The sequence below is a fragment of the Culicoides brevitarsis genome, chromosome 3 (assembly GCF_036172545.1).
Source record: "Culicoides brevitarsis isolate CSIRO-B50_1 chromosome 3, AGI_CSIRO_Cbre_v1, whole genome shotgun sequence".
Taxonomy (NCBI): domain Eukaryota; kingdom Metazoa; phylum Arthropoda; class Insecta; order Diptera; family Ceratopogonidae; genus Culicoides; species Culicoides brevitarsis.
Genome location: NC_087087.1, coordinates 19115976 through 19141037, shown reverse-complemented (window position 1 = coordinate 19141037; position 25062 = coordinate 19115976). Strand labels below are relative to the sequence as shown.

The 25062-nt window shown below is 28.7% G+C and overlaps 6 protein-coding genes across 6 annotated transcripts; 3 read left to right on the top strand and 3 right to left on the bottom strand.

Annotated features, from left to right (window-relative positions):
* Nucleotides 1-6016: 6016 nt before the first annotated feature.
* On the bottom strand, nt 6017-7394 carry LOC134834014 (palmitoyltransferase ZDHHC16). Its single transcript, XM_063848529.1, has 2 exons — nt 6986-7394; nt 6017-6922 (listed from the first exon to the last, which is right to left on the bottom strand). Exons 1-2 carry the CDS (start codon nt 7267-7269, stop codon nt 6055-6057), a joined length of 1152 nt encoding a protein of 383 aa, XP_063704599.1. The 5' UTR covers nt 7270-7394; the 3' UTR covers nt 6017-6054.
* Nucleotides 7395-9417: 2023 nt separating this feature from the next.
* Nucleotides 9418-10742, top strand: LOC134833988 (solute carrier family 25 member 35-like). The gene is made up of 3 exons (XM_063848498.1): nt 9418-9632; nt 9688-9996; nt 10193-10742. The coding sequence occupies exons 1-3, from the start codon at nt 9552-9554 to the stop codon at nt 10721-10723; spliced, it is 921 nt and encodes a 306-aa protein (XP_063704568.1). The 5' UTR covers nt 9418-9551; the 3' UTR covers nt 10724-10742.
* A 68-nt stretch (nt 10743-10810) lies between these two features.
* On the bottom strand, nt 10811-12313 carry LOC134833987 (ribosome biogenesis protein NOP53). The gene is made up of 2 exons (XM_063848497.1): nt 12132-12313; nt 10811-12071 (listed from the first exon to the last, which is right to left on the bottom strand). Exons 1-2 carry the CDS (start codon nt 12257-12259, stop codon nt 10811-10813), a joined length of 1389 nt encoding a protein of 462 aa, XP_063704567.1. The 5' UTR covers nt 12260-12313.
* Nucleotides 12314-13350: 1037 nt separating this feature from the next.
* On the top strand, nt 13351-15482 carry LOC134833375 (lipase 3-like). The gene is made up of 5 exons (XM_063847681.1): nt 13351-13521; nt 13577-13722; nt 13781-14201; nt 14883-15269; nt 15327-15482. Exons 1-5 carry the CDS (start codon nt 13351-13353, stop codon nt 15480-15482), a joined length of 1281 nt encoding a protein of 426 aa, XP_063703751.1.
* An 86-nt stretch (nt 15483-15568) lies between these two features.
* Nucleotides 15569-16504, bottom strand: LOC134834839 (26S proteasome non-ATPase regulatory subunit 10-like). The gene is made up of 3 exons (XM_063849628.1): nt 16334-16504; nt 15855-16279; nt 15569-15800 (listed from the first exon to the last, which is right to left on the bottom strand). Exons 1-3 carry the CDS (start codon nt 16436-16438, stop codon nt 15638-15640), a joined length of 693 nt encoding a protein of 230 aa, XP_063705698.1. The 5' UTR covers nt 16439-16504; the 3' UTR covers nt 15569-15637.
* A 1808-nt stretch (nt 16505-18312) lies between these two features.
* On the top strand, nt 18313-22811 carry LOC134833155 (peroxidase-like). The gene is made up of 8 exons (XM_063847384.1): nt 18313-18568; nt 18625-18989; nt 19462-20477; nt 20538-20679; nt 21079-21261; nt 21324-21444; nt 21760-21931; nt 22085-22811. Exons 1-8 carry the CDS (start codon nt 18487-18489, stop codon nt 22149-22151), a joined length of 2148 nt encoding a protein of 715 aa, XP_063703454.1. The 5' UTR covers nt 18313-18486; the 3' UTR covers nt 22152-22811.
* Nucleotides 22812-25062: the final 2251 nt, after the last annotated feature.

Sequence of the window (25062 nt, the reverse complement as noted above, 5' to 3'; positions counted from 1 at the left end):
CCCATTAAAATAAATCGAATCTCAATTAGAATCATTTATTTCCGATTGTTTTGACATTATTGCTACGCAAGGATTTTTTTCCTCAAATTTCCTACAAAATTAATTTACAAGAAACTCCTTCACTAAATTCTACCTTGACACTGGTTTTTTCGAATGATCATCACAAAAAAGCAAAAAAAAAAGAGAACTAAATCTGCAAAATCGAATTGCGCCCCTTTTTTCCTTTTTTTATGATTTTTTAAAATAATCCTATTTGATGAAATGTATTCATTGAAAGCCTGCCAATACTGCTCAATTCCATATTCTACTTTTTTTTCTATTTATTTTCCCACACATACAATGTTTTTTTGTGTATCTGAATCCGTCAAATAAAAATCTTTTATCAACACAGGTTGAGTTCTTTCTTATTCAGATTCTTCTTTATTTACAAAATACTTTATTTGGAAAGCAGCGAATAAAATACCTTTTTTTTAATATACAAGCCCAGTCAGGCAAAGATCTATAGAAAAAAAAAAGTTTTGATTGAAACTGAATTGATGTCTTATGCATGCGAGGAAGAATTGTTTCGAAATAAATAAATATATTTTCTGTGTTTGACTAATAAAGGTGAATTTTACTTTTTTGTTCTACTGTTTTCTGAATAAATTTAATATATCGTGCGTTTTATTGAATTTTTCCTCTACTTTTTTTTCTTTTTTTTAAATTTTTCTCACTTTTTTTTTATTTTTTGACTCTGTTTACTTTTTAGCGATCTTTAAGACATTTAAAAAATATTTTGTACACTTAAAAAAAATTAAAAATAAATAAAACAGTCAGAAAACATTCAATTCACGAAAATTCATTTTAAAATATTTTTTATTAAAAGCGACAAAAAAATTAAGTGTAAAAAATTTTTTTAAATGTTAATCAATAAAAAGCTACGGAGACCCAAAAAACTTCAGATAATATATTAAAATAATAAAAAATTAAAAAAAAGTGAGAAAATTTAAAAATAAAACAGGAAAAAGTAGAGAAAAATTAAGTAAAATCACTAAATTGTATTTAAAAGAAATATTATAAATAAAAAATGTTTACGCCTGGTATCTTATTATTCAATATATTTTAAAATCTGTCAAAAATAAATGTAACTAACGATATAAATATGTAGATTAGTAAAACGAACAAAATAAAAAAAATATAGAGTAGAAATGCATTTGATAATAAAATAATGAAACATATGTGTGTCAATTACTAAAATAATAAGAGTTAATGTAGAAAAACATAGCGTATAAAAGTTATCATTTAAAAAAAATTTGTTCATTTTAAATAATTTTCAGATTTTAACAAAGTTTACTTTTAAAATTTTTATTAGACAAAGTTTCATTAATTATTATAGAGAAAACTTTTCCATAATTACAAAAATTCAAATAAAAAGCCTTTCTATTCAAAATAATCATATGTGTGCTTTCTATGTCTACTTAAATGTATAGCATGTTATAATATATATAAAAATTAAATGTCTGTAAATTTTAATGAGTTTGAATTATTTTTTTTGTCATAAAACTTTAAAGTAAATTATTAAAAAAAAAACACAATAACTAGGATTAAAATTAATAAAAAATAAAAATATATTGAATTAAGACAAAAGGAAGTTTGTGATTACAATAGAAAATTAAAAATATAAATAGCGTTCATGCTATTTAAAAAATAAATTTTCCTCTTTCTAATAAAAAAAAATCTATTTTTACTGTATTATTACTACTTTGACCATAAATTCTATAAATAAATTTAAAAAATAGCTATCAAACTGGAAAAAATGTTAATGTCAGTTTACACTGCGATAAGCAAAATATGACAACTGCATGACTTGTTGCCACACATTATTTTCAGGTGACTAAATGTTTCATTTAATTGTTAAATGTGTCAAATGTATTTTATTTTTTTAGTTTTTTCTCTGTCTGTCATTTCTATCTCTCTTCCTTTCTATAAACTATCATGTGAAAAATTAAAATTTTCATGGATGTGAATTGTTGTCTATAGCATAAAATGTGTCGTATAAATGTTTAATAATGTCATTTAATGAAAAATGTGATTATTTTATCGTGAAAACTACAAACTGTCTATTTATGATTTGGTTTTTGTCGCAAATACATATTTTTGTTGCTGACAAAATTGGAATTTGGATAATTAAATTTCACATAAACGAATTATTTTTGGTTTTGAAACAAAAATGGTTTGATTTGTATTTTATTGTGGTTCCAAATACTACGAAACATACTAAACTATTTCCCCAAAAACACATTCATCCACCCTATTGCCTTAATTATCTGTAATTACATTACAGTTTAAACCATAATGCGATATTATTTAATAAATTTACCAATTTCCTCTATGAATTTAATGACTTAAAGCCCCCGAAAAATGAGAGTGAAACACGAAAGTGATATCCATTTTTACCTTATATTATCGCCATTTGTAGTAAATAACGTTAAAAATCTATATACATATAGCATGAAAAATAAAAGCAAAGTATTCGGTTTCATCAGAAAAAATTCTTTTCGCATTCTCCAAGGACACACAAATGATAATGAAGTACAGAAAAAACGAGCTTCAATATTATTAAAGCATTATTGTTATGTGAATGACATCGATGAGAGCATCTTACTTTTATAAATATAATAATAAAATAATTAATGTTACACAATTGTGACATAAAACAGACATTTTATGCAAAAGCAATTAAATGAAACGTATAGTCCTACGAAATTTATTATTATTATAATGGTGTATGTATAATAATTCTATACTTTATTATCGTCATTATAAACATCATCTTGGAAAAATGTAAAATAATTATTGTACAACAAACATCTTGAAGAGAAAATTAAGTTGATAAAAAAGATGCAACATTAAAAATGTTGTAAAAATCATAATTGTTTGTAAGTCATCGTCTTCAACGTTTCATTTTATATAAATATTTTATACTATAATATATAATGATTGCATCAATTAAATTTTGTGTCTCTGATTTTCTGACATTTAAAAATATTAAAACTTTAATTTATTATTATTTAAGAAATTAAATTAAATAAAAAAAATAATATTTTATTTTTGTTTTCAAAATTAATCAAATGCATTAAACTGAAAATTCAACTTTATTTTAGTTCAATTTATTGTGAATAAAATTTTATTTTTTTAAATTTATTTATTTATTTTTTTGAAGTAGGCAAAATCTTTATTTTTTAATATTTTTAAAAATTAAAAATTAATATTTATTTATTATTCAAATTATAATTTATGGTTCCCAATTCTAACTTGCCGTACAAAAAAATATTTAGATTGTGGCAAAATTTAAAAAAAATAGTTTAAATTATGAGCAAAATGATAAATTTGTTGTTTTTTTATTTTTATTATTTATTTTCTATTTTTAAAAACTTAAATTTAATGTTCGAAAAACTTACTTTACTTTTCGTCATTATTATTATTTATTTTTTTTTTTTGCTTTTTATTAAATTTTTTGCTTTTTATTAAATTTTTAAAATAAATTTGAAAAAATAAAAAAATCTTCATTAACATCAAATTTAAAACATTTTATTTAAAAAAAATTACAATTTATTTTTTATTTTATTTTAAACCTTACGAATCTAATACTTAATGTGAAACGTTTTGATTAATGATTCTACCTTAATGCTTTATTTGCTTGTGAGTAGAAAAAAATAATGATGTATAATTACAAGAGGCAATCTAAAAATTAAAACCTTCGGAGACATAAATTCATTTATTGCGAGTTGAGTAATTTAAATGTAACAAAGATGACGACAAACACAGACTTAATAAAGTATAAAGTAATATTAAAAGAAGAAAATGTTGTGTTACTCTAAGAAATATATAAATGAACGTTGAATAATTAATAAATAATAAAATACTCTCAAAGTAACGCAAGTTTACGGAGAAAATAATACAACGACGCAGATAAGCAAGAAGAACACTATTAAAACTTATACAACATAAATATAAATGTAATGAAGATCTTTTCAAGATAAAGTTGATACAAATTCAGCAACATACACAATTTCGAGAGATAAATGGCAAAATTGCAATAATACAGTACTAATAGGATGTTTTTGTTGCAATTTATCAACCATCATGTCCTTAATTATCTTGTTTATTTACATTTCAACCGGATTTGTGTTTATTTTATCGCGTTTTTCAGCTGCATTTTATTAAAACAATGGCAAACAGGATTAATTTAAAATGTGTGTTACTGAATCGATTTTGTTTTGCGCGTTAATAATGTTCAATAAAATTAAACAATAATATTATGATTTACAAATAACGGTAAAACAAAATTATTATTTTAATTTCTTGGAAAAAAAATTATTGCCGAAAACTAATAATTTATTTAAAGAATAAAAAATTTTATTTTAAGTAATTTTTGAGCATGCCATGCTTTTGAAAATTTTACAAAAAAAAACCTTAAAACCTTATTAGATCTAACATATAACATGCATTAACAAAATATATAACCTAAGCAACTATACCTAGAAAATTGTTGAAAACTGTTTTTCGAACTTAGTATTCTCTATAAACATTATATGTATATTATACAAATTAAACTTATAGTATAATAAACTCTATAATAAAAATATACACTTGTTATTTTGCGTTAGAACATGATTGTTATATTCATTAAAAAAAATAAACAAAAATGTATAATATAACGTTGTTTTAATGTAAAACCATTATTATTATAATAAACATCATTAATTATAATGAAAAATCTTTACTTTAAAAAAGTAAAGCCATTAAAGTTTTGTTCTTGTTAGGATGGTCGATGAAAGTTAATTTTAACTTACATCCGACTACGTTCTCATTTAGAAAAGCTTTCTCATGCAAAAAAAAAATATATTGAGAAACAACAAAAAAAAACTTGTTGAAACAAAATTGTTAAGTTGCTGTTTGAGTTGCTCTTTAAAAAAAAAATGAGAAAAATAAATAAAAAAAAATATATAATATTGAATAAATAAATATTAGTCACGTAAAAAATATTATTTTTAAGTTGTTTTAACATATTAATTAATTCTTTTATTTACAAAGTTATAAACACAAAGAAGCAGAAAATTTAATATTAATTAAAAAAATTATATTTGTTTAATTATTTCGGTATTTATACAAAAATAAAAAAAAATACAAAAGTTGATATTGAAAAAATAAATAGGGAAAAATACATAATCTATCATTATGTAAATGATCGACTGATATTAAAATAAATTTATCAAAAAATAGATCATAAAAATTGTAAAAAGCCAGTAATATATTTATCAAGTTTAAATTTTCAATGATAATATTCTGTCAAAAAACTAAACAAAGAAACATTTACTTTCGTCTGCTTCTATCTTTGTACGAAATATGTTTGTTCATAAAGAATTTCGGTTTATTAAAGCAGCTTTCCATCTGAATCTAACACAAAAACATATAGAACGGAATATATAATAAAAAAAAGTAGCTTTCCAGCATAGTTTCCATCTTTAAAAAAACCATAGAAATATTATAAATGCATAAAATGAATAAAAAAAATGCTATTTTACTAAAAAGAAATATTTGAAAAATGTTTTCTATCATTTTTGTTGAACTATTTCTCATTATTTTAATTTATTTAAAAAAAAGTTATATAAGTAAAATTACATTGCTTGACTGTATTATAAAATTATTGTTAAAAAATGAAGTATTGTACTAATTAAACTTCAAATTTAAGAAGAATGTAAACTGTTATTAACAGTTAATTAATAAAAGTGACAGAAAAATATATAATTAATTAATAAATTATAAAAAGTAAGAATTAAATATGCGTTGTTTTTATTTTGAGATTTTTCAAAAAACGAAATTGAAGGCATCATTAGGAATTGTTTTGGGAGTTTCACAATTTTTTCATCCAAAGACTGCATTAGAGTATGATTTTACAATACCTAATTATAATTTTAAGGAATGGCCAATTTTTTTTTCATCCCAACGAAAATTTGAAAACGCCTTTCATAAATAAATGCAATTATTTTATTTTTATTTATCACTCAAATCCTAAATATTATCGAGAATCAAAGGTCCTGGATTGGAATAAATGGTTTCAAAGAAAAGGCCATCTCCATCGGGCGGATGCCACGACGGAAACAAGACATTTTTCACAAAGGTCCTTCCATTTCTCAACCCCAAAAATCTCTTCCAATTCTCCTTCACTCCAAAATCGTACGGATTCACGTAAATTTTTCCAATTTTCTTGTGACGCTCCATCTCCGACCTATTTATGTGCGCTTCGACACTTGTCTCACCTCTGGAAATTTGTTTAGCATGCCAAATTGTGAGTGTTCCCAAAGCAATTAGCACCGAAATACTCGTTATCGCGGTGAAAATCAGCATTCTGACCTCCGTTGCGGTATACATTGGCTTTGTCGACTCCGGGATATCGTGTTTGCGCGGCTCAATACCATCCAGCTCGTAGTCATTCATTTCGGGGACGGCAATTACATGCCCGCTCAGATTAAATCGCACTGGATGACCCACGGGATCTTCGTCTGGTGTCCAGGCCTCCTCGCCCGCATATTTCCACAAGATGTCATAGGCGAGACCAACACCGAAGATGCACATGTAAATGATGCCAATGCAAGTCCAAGCCATGTAGAGGAAGAAATACCGGTGATTATGGAAACCCACGCAATTCGAGAGCCAAGGGCAGTGATGGTCGAATTTTAAGATGCAAGCATTGCAAACGGAACAATGATGTGTTCTCGGGGGCTTCGGCGACATGCATTTCTTGCAAATGCTCACAGCGTTTGAGATCAACTTGTTCGGCGGACGTCCCGGCTTTGTGAAGGCCGCCATAAAGTAGTGGAATGATATATTCATGAGCAAATAATTTCCTAGTATGACTAAAAATCCCGTCATTAATGGACTGAAAATTGAAATTTTGATGAGTTTTTAATAAAAAAAATTAAAGAAAAAATGTTCTTTTTACCTAATTTGAATCCAATAAGGAAATCCGATGTACCAACAAATAAAAACGATGGCCGAAGTGAGACAAAAGACAGCAATTACAAAGAAAGGTCCAAGTAATCCACTGTAGTTATCGACAATCCATATCATTGGCTCCAGCAGGACATCTCCGATATAATTTTGATTCATGTGGTGATTGTAAAAAAGTGACATCAAGCAAGTTTTGATGTACAAATACCGAAAGGCAAGTGAACGAGAAATACTGTTGCCCGCACGATATTTGAGTCTCCTGATATTCCGCTGCATTTTGATATTTTGTTACTACTTAATCTAACGACTAGAAATCTTATTTTATTTTATTAATTAATTAAAATTCCTTAAAATTGAATTTCATTTTGAGACTGAATTCGGAATGTTGACAAAAATGGTCTCGTTCATTCATAATATCGCAAATTAAGAAAGTCGCCTTAAAAAGGCCTCTTTAGTAGGGTTGCCAGGTTAGCTTGTTCAAAAAGTTCCATATTTTTAATTCAAATTTTAAATCTTTTTTTCTAATAGAATTTTTCAAAAAATTTTACGGTGTAATACATTTTTTAAATTAATATCTATTTTTATTGTATTACCTTGTTCTACATAATTATTATTTATTTTTATTTCACATTTTTACATTTTTCCCTACTTTTTGATTTTAATATTCCAAATTTCGATTTAAATATAAATTGATGATTTTTACTCTTAACTATTCGAATTTTTAATTTAAATTTTACAACTCGTGTTTCAGATTTTTTACATTTTTCGACATTATTTTTAACATTATATTCATTGCTTTTTAATTTTAATACTTCAAACTTCGTTTTTAATATAAATTTATGTGTTTTACTCTTCAAATTTCGATTTTTTATTTTAATTTTTTCAACTCTTATTTCAGTTTTTTTTTACAATAGGGAAAAACGATTTTTTTACCTAATTTGAATCCAATAAGGAAATCCGATGTACCAACAAATAAAAACGATGGCCGAAGTGAGACAAAAGACAGCAATTACAAAGAAAGGTCCAAGTAATCCACTGTAGTTATCGACAATTTTTGACTTTATTTTTAACGTTATTTTTTTCGCTCTTAAATTTTAATACTTCATATTTTGTTGTTTTTCGGTGTTTTTCATCTTGAGCCCTCTTTTCTCTCCTTATGTGTGTTGTTACTGCAAAAAGATTTTTTGAATTTATGTTAAGATTATTATTGTTACCTGTGCTTGCTCTTCTGATTTTTTACCCTCCACAGTGATTTTGTATGAATTTAATCCTACTTTTACTTTGCCTTCCCCTTCTATTAGTTTATCACACGCTCCTTGGTCTATCGCGAGAGTCACAAAATTGTTCTTTGTTTTGTTATTTAATATTTTGATAAATTTGAAATTTACAGGTTTGTTTTTTAATTTGATCAGTCTTTTTAAATCCGTGTCAAAATATGTCTCGTTTCTCATGTTGAATGTTATTTTACACATAATATCTGAGTCTTTTTTAGCCGCCACATTTGGTAGTCATCATTTTCTTTTAACTGTTTTTTGCTTATAAATTTTACAATTTTATCATGTTTTGTTTTGTCCAGAATTTCTTGTATGAAAAACGATAAACTTTTTTCCAAAAACTAGCTCCAAATGTCCAATGAAAGAAAATTATTTTGTCTTGCCAGAACGGTGCAGACAGTTTTGTTGTTTTTGTGTTCTCCAATTGTTGTCTTTTCCCTCCCTGGGCCCTGTTGGCATGTCAATTACATTTTAGCGTCCGGATTGTCGCCACATACATAAAACGAAAAAAACAGCGCCCATCAAACCAAATTTTTATGGTTAATTTGCCTCACCTCAGATGAAATTAAGATTCGTTAAAAATGTCTGCCTCGATCTTTCTGATAAGACTTAAAAATTAAAAAACAAAATTCAAAACTAAATATTATTTTGAGGTAAATATTAAATGAACTGATTTAAAAAAAAAAGTTGATTTATTTTTAAATTATTTTAAAAATTTTAAGATTTTCTTACTTTTGAATATATCGGACTGAAATCGCTGCATAAAAATCTGAAAAAATAGATAAGAGGATTTTCAAAATTTTAACTACTTTTCTAAACATAAAGTTATATTTTTTTTTTAATTTTATTACAATATTTACAAAAATAAATAAAATCAAAATTTTAAAAAACTCTGTTCACTTCCTTTGGAAAATTATTAATTTTTGTCTAAAATTTTGTTTAATTATAATTACATAATAAAATAAATAAAAAATATATTAAAAGATAAAGAAAAATAAAAACAAAGAAAATATTTTTTCAAATGATATCAATCTGAGAAATTCCATTACACTAACTTTTTATTAATTGTGAAAACCAACAATCTAAAATTTATTCACTGAAAAAGTGAGCAGCTAGTAACCCTCAAACTTCGACATTTGTTGACAAATATTAGTCGTACTTAGTGAAATGCAGAAAATTTATTGAAAAAATATACTCAAGAGTGTTGTGCCTCGGTCACTTTAGACCAAAAAAGCTCTTTCAATAGCAAAGATTTGGATTTAGTAAAAATTAAATCGAATCAACATGAAAGAGATAATTTTCAACGATTTTGTTTATGCCGGAGTCTCGTCTTCTTTAGCGACAGTCTTTACGAATCCCTTAGAAGTAAGTCGAAACATTAATATTTAAGAATTTTCAATAAAAGTCAATATTTTTACAGGTCGTGAAAATTCGAATGCAACTTCAAGGTGAACTTGGAGCCAATAACACGCACACTTATCGCAATATCCCCCAAGCAATCTTGCAAATTGCCAAAAATGATGGTTTCAGTGGACTGCAAAAAGGCCTCACGCCATCGTTATTCTTTCAATTCTTCCTGAATGCCTTCCGTTTGGGTATTTATACGACGGCCCATGAACGTGGCTGGACCAGAGATCGCAAAACGGGTCACGTTTCGATACTGAAGAGCGCTTTTTGGGGAGCTACCGGCGGTTTTATTGGAGCTGCCGTTAGCAATCCATTCTTTATGGTAATTTCTGCTCTGATAAATTAATGAATTATTTGATTTTTCTATGGCGACTAAATTAATTGACTTGATTTTTTTTTGACAATATTTTTTAAATTTTCTTAGATAGTCAAAAAAAATTATTTTTTTTTTAATTTTTTCCTAATTTTTTTTTTCGTCAAAATCAAAAAATTAAATCTAAAACTTTTTTCTTTTATAGTTAAAAACTCACTTACAATCAAAAGCCAAAGAGACAATCGCTGTGGGCTTCCAACACCAACACACCGGAATGTTCAATGCCCTTCAAACGATTTACTCGCAACACGGAATTAAAGGTCTCTATCGCGGAGTAAGTGTGAACCTACCACGCGCGCTTTTGGGTTCAGGAGGCCAATTAGCAGCTTTTGGCTACACCAAAGACTATTTACAAAGGAATTACGAGAAAAAATTGGCCCCTCCTGTGATCTCATTCATTTCCGGAGCAACTGCTGGCACCGTTATGGCTATCACGATGACTCCGCCAGACGTGCTAGCTACCCGAGTGTACAATCAAGGAGTCACGGCAGCTGGAAAGGGAATTTATTACAACGGGGTTGTGGATTGTTGTATCAAAGTTGTGAAAACTGAAGGTGTGATGGCGCTGTACAAGGGCTTTTGGGCTCATTATATTCGAATTGGACCCCATTCAACACTTGTACTTGTCTTTTTCGATCAACTTAAAGCTCTGGCAGCGAAATATCAACACAAATAATGAGAGACTGAATTGTTGAAATATTTTTTAGAGATGAATTTATTAGAAACAAATTATTTTTGATAATTAAATGGAACGAAAAGTCATTTAACGCGACGACTTGGGCGGTTTGATGTAATTTTTCGTCCTTATTCCCTCGTTCTTGTGCGACTGTTTGATGATTTTCTTTACCATGGTCTTCATCTTTCGCTTGCGATGCAAAGTCGATGGCAGAATGTTTCGCTTTTGCAAACTCTTGAACCGATCTAACAACAAATTGCCTTCAGGCTTCAAATTTCTCAAATTTCCCGCGATATCTTCCAATTGATTGACATCGATTTCTGCTTCGCGGAATTTTACTTTGGCCAAACGACCTGCTTGAGTCTTTTTGGCTTCTTCAAGGTCGGCACGGCGTTTTCCTTTCATCTCCACTACTTTTTCGTGATCTTTGATTTTTTTCGTCAATTCCGGCGCATTGTTGATATCCTTGATTTTTTTTACTTCGCGTTTCTTTTGTCGCTCCAGCAGCTCTCGTTGCCGTTGTTCCTTTTGTTTTCTACGTGCTTTGCGGTCTTTTTTCTTGTTTCGCACGGGAGCATTCACCGTTTTGTATTCGTCGTCACTCGGTTCCTCGTTCTGCAAATTTTCCTTGCTTTTGTCAATGGGCCAGCCTTGCACCATTTCCTTCTCCTTCATTTTTTCCACTTGTTCGCGTGTCATTTTGCCGAATTTCTGCGTAACAAGACGATCCATTCGTTCCTGCTTCTTGATGATGGTTTCCTCCTTGGCCACCACTTGTTCCAGCAGCTCTTGGTGGTCGTCAAACGTCGGATTGTAACTGATTCCGGGATGTGGCGCTTGGATTGCCTTGAGTTTTGTTCGTGTTGCACGAAGTTCTCCCGGTGGACGTACTTTGGGCTTTCCCAATCCTGCCAAATTGTGTTCGACGAGATTTTTGTTGTACCATTCGTTGTTCAATTCCTTGGGGACTCCAGGCGCTTCTTCATCTGCCCATAGATCCTTCGTGAAATCCGGAGCTTTTTCCTTGTTTTTCTTTTCTGCTTTTGCCTGCTTGGCAGCGAGACGTTGTTCATGCGCTTTTTTCAAACGTTCCGGAACGAAACCCTCGGCCGCTTTAAGTTCCTCCTTTTTCCGCAACAACGGATGTTTTCGTTCCTCCTTCGTTTTGACGCGATTTCTCTTGCCGACGGGATCCTTTACTTGCGATTGGTTCTCCAAGCTGGCCAGAGACCGCGGAGGTTGTGCTGCTTTCAGCTTTCTTTGTTGCTTCGGTGTTAGTTTTAGCAGCGCAGAGTCTGGCTTTGCGTCGACAGCGAAAAGTTCATCGTCTTGCTTGTCAGTCACAGTTCTGGAAATGAAAAATATAATTTTTTTACATGAAATAAATGCAAAAAACAATAAAACTCACCCAATAATTTGGTCAACTCGCTGATCTTCCAGGAAATTTTCAACATCTGTGATGTCGACGTGCTTCCTCCAAGAGGATTTGAGTTTCCGCGAATGATGTTTCTTTTTGTTTATCGTTTTAGTTGCCATTTTCAATTAAAAATTAAATATTTTTGTCTAATGGCAAACACACGTGTAGTTCCAATGTTTACTAAAGTACCGTCTTCGTGCAAAAACAAACCTCAAAGGCAATTAAGGCCGTTCAAAATATTTTTTTAAATTTTTGTTTCATTTCTCATTTCAAAAATAAAAAATGTTAAAAATTTCATTAAATAAAATTAGCCCTTTTCAGACCTTTTTATGATTTAAAAAAAAAGTAATTATTATAAAGTTGCAATTTTGAACAATTTTTATACTTGCACAAAAATAGTCTGATCTAAGTTTTAGTTTTTAGTTCATGATATTGAGAACATAGAGACAAACTTTTGAGAAGGCACAAATATATTGGATTTTGCGATACCCAAAAAGTCAAAAACAAACGATTCAGAACATAGAAATCAATAATGCAAAGATCGAACAGACAAAAAACATGAAATACCTTGGCTTGATAATAGATGAAAGACTAAATTGGCACATTCACAAGAAAAAAATCCTTCCATATCTGTTGAGAAAGGCTAAATGGCGGGACCTGCATAAGACGTTGGAAAACTTAAGAGTAAGCAGAGCAACACTTCGTAACCCATCACGGTCGAGATCTCGCCGCCACGAACGGACTTAACTTGATTTCAAATAATTTAAGAATTTTTAATTCACATTTACACTTTCATTATCTTAATAAATCTCATTATTAAATATAACCTACATGATATTATTATCTGAATTGCATCAGAAATACAGTCATTTTTTTTTAATTTTGCCTCTTCCCCTTATCAAAAAAAAAATTGGACGAATAGTTCAAAATAAATTTTGAGCAGACATAAAAGCGGAATTTAATTTGAACAGTTGATGCCAAAACCGTTTAATTTTTTTAAGGATTCATGAGAACTTTAAATTTCTTCAAAAATATTTATAGCCAGCTGCAAGAATTTTTAATCAATATACCTAGCATAAAACCTACCATTCAACGATAACGCTCAAATTGGTCTTATCACGTTCTTTGTAATTGTAAAAAAAAATTGTATTAAATTGCTGCGAAATTTACGAGCCGCAATCAGACATATTTTGTCAAATACTCAATCAAGATGATAAAAATCAAATTTTTATTAATATTTTTCTTATCGTCAATTATTGTTTTCGTTCTAATATTAAATAAAAAAGAAAGTGGTGAAGATATTCATTTAGAGGACTACAGATTTGAAAGTGTCAATTTTCACGATGCTCTAAGTCGAAATCCTGATGTTCAAACTTTTACGGTAAATTTTTTTCTCGTATTTTCAAGACAATTTACCCAAAAATTTCTTAAATTAGGGTAGAATCCTGGACAAACATGGGTATACGTGGGAAGAACATGAGGTCACAACATCCGATGGCTATTTGCTGACAATGTTTAGGATTTCCGGAAGTCCAAAATCATCTCAAAAAGCGAACAAAAGTATTGCTTTTCTGCAGCATGGGTAAAAAATGATCAAAAAACTTAAAAATATCAAAAAAATCATGTCAAAAAAATTACAGACTTTTGAGTTCCTCTGCTGATTGGGTGGTTACAGGACCAAATCAGGGACTTGCCTTCATTTTAGCGGATGCTGGTTACGATGTCTGGATGGGAAATGCACGTGGTAATACTCATTCACGCAAACATTTGTACTTGTCACCAAAGAAAAAGGAGTTTTGGGAATTTTCATGGCACGAAATTGGACAAATTGACTTACCTGCGATGATAAATTTTGTCTTGGAACACACAGGACAAGAAAAATTACATTATATCGGTCACAGTCAAGGAACAACTTCGTTTTTTGTAATGGGAGCGTTGGACAAAAACAATGTGATGATGTCAAAAATCAAGTCAATGCATGCTTTAGCTCCTGTTGCCTTCATGAGTCACTTGAAATCACCTTTTGTGCGGGCAATGGCAAAGTTTATCAACTCAGTTACTGTAAGTTATAATTTTTCAAATTTTTTTCGAATTTTTGTACCTAAATTTTTTCCGGAATTTCAAAAAAAAATTTTATGAAGAAAAAATTAAAATTTATGAACTAAGGCAAGTACAATTTCAAAAAATGTTTCACAGTAATGAATAATGATAATGGAAAACAATGATTTTAATGATTTTTCCATCTTTTTCACTATTTTTGAAGAGTTTTAATATTCAATTGTGTGCTTTACAGACATTTTAAATCTTTTATTTTAACATTTGGACAATTTTCGAAACAAAAAAAAAATTTTAAATTTTAAAAAAATTTTTAACGACTTTTTTAAAATTTAAAATTTTTTGGCAAATTTCAAACTTTAAATTTTTTAAATTTTTTCTATGAAAATAAGTCTAATCCTTTTTAAAAAATTGCAAAATATAACAAAAACTATAGATTTTAATCAATTTTTTATGATTTTTAGTCATTTTTCGTATGTTTTGAAGGTAAAAATATTTCAAAACCATTATCATTATTCTATTATTCCCTCCTTAGATTTTCGGAAAAAGTTAGGTGGGTGGACATCTGAAACATTTTTTGAAATTGCACTTGCCTAATTTTTAATTTTTTATTTTGCTCCATTTTCTTCATGAGATTTCTCTAAAAAAAATTGAAGTGACCTTATTAAAAACTAATTTTTTTTCTAGTATGTCACTTCAATGTTGGGTATGCAAGAGTTCTTCCCCAGCGAGAAGATGATGAAAAAAGGTGGATTTTTCCGGTGTCGTGATCAATCTCTTTTCCAATCTGTGTGTGCTAACGTTTTATTCCTGATTGCCGGATACAATTCTGTGCAACTTAATCACACAATGTTACCTGACATCCTGTATTATACTCCAGCTGGGGCAGCAACAACTCAACTCGTTCACTACGGACAAGAAGTAAATTCTGGCAAATTTCGCATGTTTGATTACGGCATACTTGAAAACCGAAAACGTTATGGATCAATGAAACCTCCGGATTACGATTTGAGCAAAGTAACGGCACCTGTTGCATTGCATTATGGTGACAATGACTGGTTAGCAGCAGTTAAAGTAGGTTTTGAAATATTTTTATTTTTTGATTTGATTTTTAATTGATTTAATTTAAAGGACGTTGATAAACTGGCCGAAAAACTGCCTAAACTAATCGGAAAATTCCGCGTTGGTCATCCAAAATGGAATCATTTGGACTTTTTATGGGGAATTGAAGCCAAACATTATTTGTATGATCGGGTCATTAGTCTAATGGAACGTTATGAAAACTAAAAAATTACCTTTCCAAGCAAAATTTGTGGAAGAAAAACATTTTTTCAATGAAAAACAATTATTTTTATCAAATAAATCGCCCAACTGAGTTTTTTTGCGGAATAAAACATAATTTCAAATATTTATTCAAATTTATTTCCAATAAAAATTAAAAATTATTCATCCGCAATTCCGAGTTTGGTTTTGATTTGTCGCCGAAGTCCTGGTTTACACAAGTCCAAAGGTGTCTTCTTCTCCTTATTTTGGATTTCAACGTTGGCACCTTTCTCCAGCAGCATCATCGCACACTGAATTTGTTCGTCTTCGCAAGCCAAGTGTCTAAAAAAGAAACATTTAATGAGCAAAAACACGCCAAATGAACAAAATCCTTACAGCGGAGTTGATCCTTCTTTGTTCTGAACATTAACGTCCAACTTTCCCTTCCAATCAAACAGAAGTTTCATAATTTCAGTGCGTCCAAGTGAAGCCAATCGGTGTAACGGGACGTCATTTCTGTCATCTCGCACATTTGGGTCCGCTCCCGCTGTCAACAAAAACTCCACAATATCCTTGTGCCCCTTTGAACACGCATATTGAAAGGGAGAGTGTCCTTGCCAGTTTTTCGCATTGACATTAGCTCCCTTTGATACGAGAAACTTGACGCACGGCAGAGAACCTTTAAGAGTTGCTAAAATCAGAGGAGTTGCTTTTGTGTCGTCTTCCACATCGATGTCCGGTGCGTTTGACAACGAGTACAAGTGCTCCAAGAGACGATCACGTCCACCCAAGGCAGCCCAATGATGAAGCAAACGATCGTTCTGTAATGAAAAACAGGATATTACGAAATTCTGATTTGAGAATAAAATACTTACACTGTCTTTATGGGTGAGAATTTTGGGATTCTCTTTAACTGCTTCTTCTAGCACATAGTAGTCCTGTTGAGATAACGCATATAAATCTATTTTTTCGTTTGCCATTGCTCGAAGAGGTGATTTTTATTATTTTTTTGCAAAACACCGGCACTTTTGTACAAAAATGACTTGCAGATTCAAAACATTGCAAATTGCTCGTGTCTTGTTATCGAGAAAGACGATACGTCAAAATTGTTTAAAAATTTGGACCGTTAGGATTACACATGAGGATTATCAAATAAATTTTACTTCTTGATATATTTGAAGGTGATCAATTTTTATGGGATATTCAGTTTTTTACTAAATATTCCAAAGTAATTTTTTTAAGCTTAAAAAATTTAGAAAAAAATGTTGAAAAAATTATTTCTAATTAAAAACGTTCAACTTTTATGTTTGACTTAATTTTGAATTTAGGATTGAATTAATTTAATCCAACATGAAATTTGAGCATTTATTTAAAAAAAAAACTTTTATTTATTTAAAAATAACGAGTTCTGATTTTAAAAACGAGTCAATTTAGGCCGATCTAAATTCAGACATGGGAAAAAATTTTTTTGAAATTTGCTTACTTAAAAAATTAAAAAAAATCATTTCCCAAAAAATATTTACCCCAAGAATTGAAAAAAATTAAATTATGAAAAACGTCAATTTTATATTAATTTTTTAAGTAATTCTACAAATTTTAATTTTTAAATTATAAAATTTCCCCATTTTACTCTAAAAAATTCAATATTTCTTTATGGTTTTTGTAAATTTAAAAAAAGGTAGGTTCCCGAACTTTTTCCATTTAAAAAACGTCTAAATTATAAAGTTCTGATAAAAACAAGGTAAAAAAAATTTTTTTTGAATAGAGGGAAGAGGTGCAAAATAAAAAAAAAAGGTTTTGAAATACTTTTTCAAAAATTGATAAAATTTAAACCATTTTGAGAATTGATTATATAAAATTGATCATAGAGTATTTCAGGTTACAAAATATAAAAAAAACTGTATCATGTAAAAATACAATTTTCAATACAAAAAATTTTGAAAACTCAGAACATTTAAAAAAAAATTGAAAATTTCTTTAAGAAATATGAAAAAAGATCAAAAATGATAACGTTTTGAATTTTTTTCTGAAATTTTTCATTAATTTATTTGGCAAAAAAAAATATAAAAACATTTGTGAAATACATTTTTGGGTTTTTCTTAGATAAACCTGAATGAGAAATTTTAATGTTCACAAAAAATTGTTTGGCAATGCTGAAAATTCGTCAAAAAGATTTTTTTTCACTTCATTAATATTGTCAATTATCTAGAAATTTTGCGAGCATTCTCTTAGTTTATTAAACAATATTGAATAAAGCTCAATTCAAAAATTTTGAAAGGTCATGCATTGCAAAAGCGAATTAAATTATAATAGCAATGGAAATTTTCTGGCAAGACGAGCAAGTTGCTAAGTCAATCAATTGACAAAAACTCAATTTGATTGTTAAATTGTTCGTAATTGACGACAAACAACCCTTTTTCAATTCTCACGTGACTTGAAAAAAAAAACAACTCTTGCTAAAGATGTTCAATTAATCACTCGCTAATTAAATAATTATTTTTTTTATCTTTCCTTAAAGACAATCACAAAGTTGGTATTTTAATTCTTAAGTAAACAAAATGATTCACCGTTCAATTATCGCGGTTGCTAGAGAAGTCTCAGACATGCATGAAGTACGTAAGAAACAACAACAGAGAGACTCGTGCCCGGAATGTCCATAACTATAATCAACGAGAGTGTTTGTAAACAGAAACCGAGCAAATTAAATAAACACATTGTCGATAGATTAATGTAGAAATTTTTAAATCGCTGACGACACGAACACTGAGAGCGAACTTCTCTCTAGATAGATTGACGAGATGTCTCAAACGAGTGTGTTACTCTATTTAGTATTCAGTTATCGTCGAGCATTTAGCATGAGAAGTTTTGTTCGTCTACAGCAAAAAAATTTATTCCAGAAATACAGATTAATTTGATAAGGAACTAGAAATTTTACGTGAACTGGATGAATTTTTAATTCATTCAAAAAGTTTCACTTTACAAAAAAATCGTACCAGACGTAAAGAAACAAAGAAAAAATCAAATTAAAATGTTTACCAAGTTTTACACAATTTTAATTGCGTTAGTTTCAATACTGACGAATAACGAGTGTCATTCGAGCTTTTTTCATGGTAAGTTTTTGTTTTTGTTTAAAGTTGACAATTTGCTTGATTTTGTCTTAAATTAGCTCATCAAAGTACATTACCGCCGTTCCCGAATGTCCTTCGTGCCCTCAGTCAAAATGACCTCACGAAGGCCGCCGACATGGGAATGTCCTTGATCGACAAAGAAAAACGTCTCGAAGACCACATTCGACATTCGCCGGCACGGGTGTCGCATGGTTCCATCAGTCACGGGTTGCTGCTTGAGAGTTTGCCCACAAATGCTTCCATCAAGGAAAATTACGTTGGTGACATGATTCTCAAAGCGACGAACTATTTGATGAATAGCAAGTGCAAAAATCACGGAATATCAAGTCGAACTTGTGCAGCTTTCGTATCGCAATACGAAATTCCTGAGGAATCACCTTTGAGGGAATTATGTGAAAAAGAGGTAATTTTATTAAGTTCAGGCCGCTCCAGTTTTTTTTTTTATTTTTTGAAAAATTTTATCAAAATTGACCGTTTTTTAGTCTTTTTTCATAACCTTTCAAGGAATTTTCAGAAAAAAAATAATAATTTTTTAACCTTTTGTGTTATAAATGATATTTTTACAAAAATTTTCTTCCCTTAAAATATTTTTATGAAAAATTATTTTTTAAAATTTTAAATAAGAAATTCTCAACCTTAAAAATAACAAAAATATTAATCAGCGGAATATTTGTCATTTTGTATAAAAAAGTATTTCAAATTATTATTATTTTTTTTTTTTTTTTTTTTTGAAAAAATACTTTTTTTAAATACCTAGTTTTAGAGAAGAAAATTTATTTTTAAATCACTTGTAATTATTTTTTTTTTTTTTTGAAAATTGAAAACCTTTTCTAAAAACATGAAAAAAGCCTTACTAATTTTTTTTTTCATTTTAGGCTGAGACAAAAGATAACGGAATTTACCGAAGACTTTTACCGAACAATTATAAAGACGGTATCTATCAATTTCCGGTGTCAGAACACAATCATCAACCATTACCTGATGCAAGATACATCGCCGAGCAACTCTTCGTCGCTTCAAACACCGTCAATCAAAGAACAGCAAACACAGAGGGACCTTTAGATCAAATGCGAACGATTGCCGTAGCACAATGGGCGCAATTCATCGAGCAAGATCTCGCAAGAACCGTTCAACGCACGATGTACGATGGCACAACGATCGAATGTTGCAACAAAATGCATCGAAAATTCGCACCACGGTCCTTTCATCCGGCATGTCATCCACTAAAAATACGTGACGAGGACATTTTTTACAAGAAAATCGGAGTTTCGTGTTTGAATTATGTCCGAAGTGCCATCGCTGTGAATCCAACGTGCAAATTTGGCGCTGCCGAGCAACTTAATCAAGCAACAAATCGATTGGATTTATCACAAGTGTATGGCGTTGATGCTGAAGCCTTGCAAAAGTTGAGAAAATTCCATGGAGGAAAGTTACATACGCATGATGACCAAACTTTATCATATTTGCCGTTTGCAAATGCTGAACAAATTTCCAAATATTGTCGCAGTAACGAAACAAATTCGTGTTATATCTCTGGCGATCCACGTGTCAACAGCAATCCATACTCGATGGCTCTCCATACAATTTTTCTCAGATCTCACAATAAAATCGCGTCGGAATTGACGAAACGTCATCCACAATGGACGGACGAAGAGTTGTTTTACATGAGTCGCGTTCTGAATACAATTTTGTACCAAAAAATCATTTACGAGGAATGGGCTCCGATTGTTCTCGGAAGAGAGGCGGCGGAACGAATTCTGTTAACGGCAGTCACGACAGAAACGGATCAAGTCAGCAATGAATTTGCGACGGTTGGCATTCGATTTTACAATACGATGTTTCCAGGAGATTTGATCTTGAGTGAGGAGATGTCGAATGACGTCAATGAGAGGTAATTTTTATTGTTTAGATTTGTTTTGAGTTTTAATTGATTTTCGATTGATTGATGTAGAGGCGATAACGAAGATACAGAATTATTTAAATTGCAAGATGTTCAATACAAAAAGGAAACAAAAAAGCATACAATAGATAAAATTATGAGTGCGGTAACGAGACAACATGCAATGAGATTGGACACCAGCTATGTTGATGATGTGAGTTTTTTTATTTTTTATTGATGTTTTAATAAATTAAAAATTAAAAAAAATTTGAAAAAATTACAAATCGTCACATTTTTTAAAAAAGATTTTCCGATAAAAATACATTTTTTTTTTTTTTTAAAGAAAATCGTCGAAAAAAATTTGAATTACTAAAAATTTTTCTTTTTTGATAAATTTTTTAAAAAATTTTTTATTTATTTTTTTTTTTAATTTTAAATTTCTATAACTGTAATAACTATAACTTCTATTTCTATTAAATTTTAAAAAAATTACTGAAAATTCGTTTTCATTTTAATTCTGAAAATTTCATTTGAAAATTTAAATTTTTGTTAATTTTAAAGATTTAAAAAAAATAGATTGCGATCTAATTAATTTTTTTTCGTATTTTTTTAGCTCTCCAATCAACTGTTTCGCACAATTCATTCGGAAGGCGAGGCTTTTGGCAGTGATTCGTTAGCATTAGACATTCAACGTTCAAGAGACCACGGCTTACAGAGTTACATCAAGTACGTAAATCATTGCAAAGATCTTGAAATTACCTCATGGGAGGACCTCGAAGCTGTAATGGAGACAAAAGTAAGGCTTTAAAGGTACAAAAGTAATCTAAGAGTAAATTTTTAATTATTTTTATTTTGTAGGACATTAATATCTTACGAAACATTTATGCATCTTACCATGATATCGACCTCATAGTTGGAGCTTTGTCCGAAAAAGCAGTTCCTGGAGCAACTGTAGGTCCAACAATGCAATGTTTAATAGGTAAATTTTTGAAAAATTAGATTTTTAATTTAATTTAAAATTAGGGATACAATTTTTTGTCAAGAAAAAAAATAACATAAAAAGCAAAATGTGTTTTTGACATTTTTTGGATTTTTATCATTAAAAAATAAAAAAAAAATTTTCATCATTTTCATATAAATCATTGGTTAACGTTCGAAAAACGTTAAAAATAATAAACAAAAAAATGTAAAAAAAATATTTATTTATTTAATCAGAGGAGAAAGGACAAAAAATAATAAAATATTAAAATTTTTCAATTTAATTAATTAATGTTTATTTTTTAAATATTATCAGAGGACCAATTGACGAATGCACGTCTGCACGATCCATACTTCTACAAAAAGATAATGAAGGAAACCGGTGTCCAGAAAACTGCGTCACATTCGACGTCAACCAAATTACTTTGCGGCACAACATTAATGGCAAAAGTGCAGCAAAACGTATTTTTAGTACCTTCAAGGCAAGGGTAAGTCAAATTCTACTTCAATTTTTTACACCCAAAAATCAAGGTTTTTCTACTCTTAGTGAATTGCAGGGCAAAGAGAATGTTTTCTTAAAATGAAACCGCTAAGAAAAAAAATAATCATATGACTTTTTGTTATTTTTTTAACTTTTACAGAAATCCACTTGTTGATTGTGCAAAGGTAGACTACTTTCTAAGCAACAGTATTCGACTGAGGCAGTAATTTATGCAAAAGGACCCGATGGCGAAATTGTCATTGCAGTTTTTTTTGTCACCAAAAGTAATTGGAGCTTAGGAACAAAAAAATGGGTTCGTCGTTTAAATGGAGCTCCCGAACCATAAAAATATAGAAAGTAGTTTTCTCCTTCTTAAGACTCAACAAACACATTTTTTGTAGCATTTATACCCCTTTTTATTTAATATTGCAACATTTTGACTCAAAATGCAAAATAAAAAAATAATTATATTCAAGATTGATCCGATTGTGATATCGCGAAAAAAAAAATAAAAGGTACATACAGTTTAAATATTTTGACTCAATTTACTTTCAGGTTACTGAACTATTATTATTCATACAAGTAGTGCATATTGTTTTAATAGTGCAATCGTTTACAAGTCAATAAACCTTTTTTTTTGAAATGAGATATTAATTGAAATATTATTCGAACCATTTGATGATTGATTATTTCACAATTTATTAATTTGAATTTTCAGGAAGGGTTCGTTGAACGGCAAGTTCATTTTTTTTTGCTTTTTTTAAGGAATGTGATTTTAATTAGCAAAAAGTTTTTTAATTGAACAGGTGCTGTGCAATAATTGTTTTAACCATAAATCAAAGTTCAAACATAAAAATATTAAATGAAACAAAAATTTAATGCATTTATCTTTCATTAAACATACCTTTTCTTAACATTTTTTGAGCTTGTTGCCTTAAACTTTTTTCTCTTAGAATATGGGAACAAAAACAACTTTTAAATATTTTTTCATATAAACACTATAATTTTTTTTAACAATTTTAACCGGTTATTTAAAGGATTTTATTAAAAAAAAATTATTTGTAAAAAAAAATATTTTAATTTGTATTTATTTTTAAAATTTTTAATTAAACTTAAAAAAATAAGTCAAAAAGTTAAAAAATAAATTCAGAAATTAAAAAAAACAAAATTTAGAGAATTTTTCATATAAAAATATTAATAATTTTGAATTTATAGGTTTCAAATATTATAAAAATTTATAAAAAAAAATGGTAATTCTTGATAAAATTTTTAATTTTGACTCGTTGACTCTCTACTTTTCAAATGCGATAAAAATTTAAAAAAAATTGGGGCGATCACTGAAAAAATCAAATTAATAAAATAAATTTAATATTTTTAGTTAAAATATTTACAGGTCTTATAATAAATTTTATAAACGCCTCTTAATAAATCATAATAATGACTCATAATAACATAAACACTTGCAACTTTGTAAATAAATAAAAATCCAATCCAATTAAATATGAATGTCAATGATTTCTCGTACCTAATTCGGAATTCTTTCAAAAGCAACAGAACAACTTTAATACGATTTTAATTTATAAAAAAAAACAAAGGAAATAGAACATGCGAGTGATTTATTAAAAAAAAATATATGAAATTCGTGCAAAACCAGCAATAATTCTGCGGCATGCGTGTTAAAAAGGGCGATTTCCTCATCTGGTATTTTAATACGTACAATTTTGGTTAAACATACTCATTGTAATATGAGACAAACATTTGTGTTAAATGACTTGCATGTTACCAATGTTCACGATAGAATGTATCAAGACACAATTTTTGTTTTGTTGCAAAAGAAAAAAATATTCCGTAATACGCCGCATACAAATTTGAATACAACAAAAGATCATGCAGATTAAAAGTTCATCACACCCTCCGAAAAAAAAACAAGCATTGAAAGTCCATTGAATGCATTGAAAAAAAATCAATTAAAAAAACTTTAGACCGAAAAAAAACCAAAAAGTTAATTGTTTGAAATCCGAAGTTACTTAACACAGCAACAATGTACCGATACAGTTTACTTTCATATTATGACAATTTAGACCAGTGTGTTACACTATTAAATAATAATCGCACATGTATGAGAGAAAAAAGAGATTATCTGCACGCCCCGCGCAAAAAATTACAATCACTATTTATATTTTTATTTAATTAGAAAGAAAGACGTAACATTGTTAGGTTTTTCTTACGTTAATATATACAAGATTAATTGCTTTTCATTATCAACAGACTGTGTAATAGACATATGTTTGCTTAAAAGACTTGAAAAAGACAAAAAATGCTTCACATGAGCGAGTTTGTGTATTTAGATCAAAATAAGGTAACTTTTTTTTTTATTAAATTCCGATGTCAATTGTCATCGCTGAGGGAAAAAAATAATTAAGACTAATCCAGGGTTCAAAAAATTTTTCATTATAAGTAAAAAATTTAATTCATAGTTTCAAAGTACTTTTAAAGTAAAACTTTTTTTTCTAAAAAAGTAAGTAATTTTGTATGAATAAATTTATTTATTTTAAATTTGAATATTTTTTTTAAACATTTTACTTTTATTTTAATAAAACTTTTATTAAATTTATTTATTTACTTTTTTTACTATTTTTTTATTTGATTGATTAATTTTTTTACATATAAGTATTAATTTTCAAGAAAGACAAAAACAAAAATATTTTCAAAAAAAAAATTTTTTTTTCTAAAATTTAAATAATTAATTTAATTAAAAATTTATTTTAAATCGCATTTCTCAATTAATTATGTTAATTAAATAAATAAAAATAGTTTTTTTAAATTAATTTTTTGTTTTATTTTTTTAAATAATTTTTACTGATTATTATTTACTCTTATCAGAATTTAATTTCCAAACAAAACGAAATATAATTTTAAACCCTGGACTAGTCCCTGCAGTGTGTTAAACATTGCATCATATGTGTCAAACATGTCTTCGCTTGTAAAAACATTTAATTTAATTTAATTAAGTCTTTTTAGAAAAGTAAACTGAGGTAGCCACCAATGATTTAATAACTTTTCTCCGCAGTTATTTAATGGTTTTATTGCATTTTACAGATATTCGAAATCTTTGACGGTGAACGCAATATATCTTAC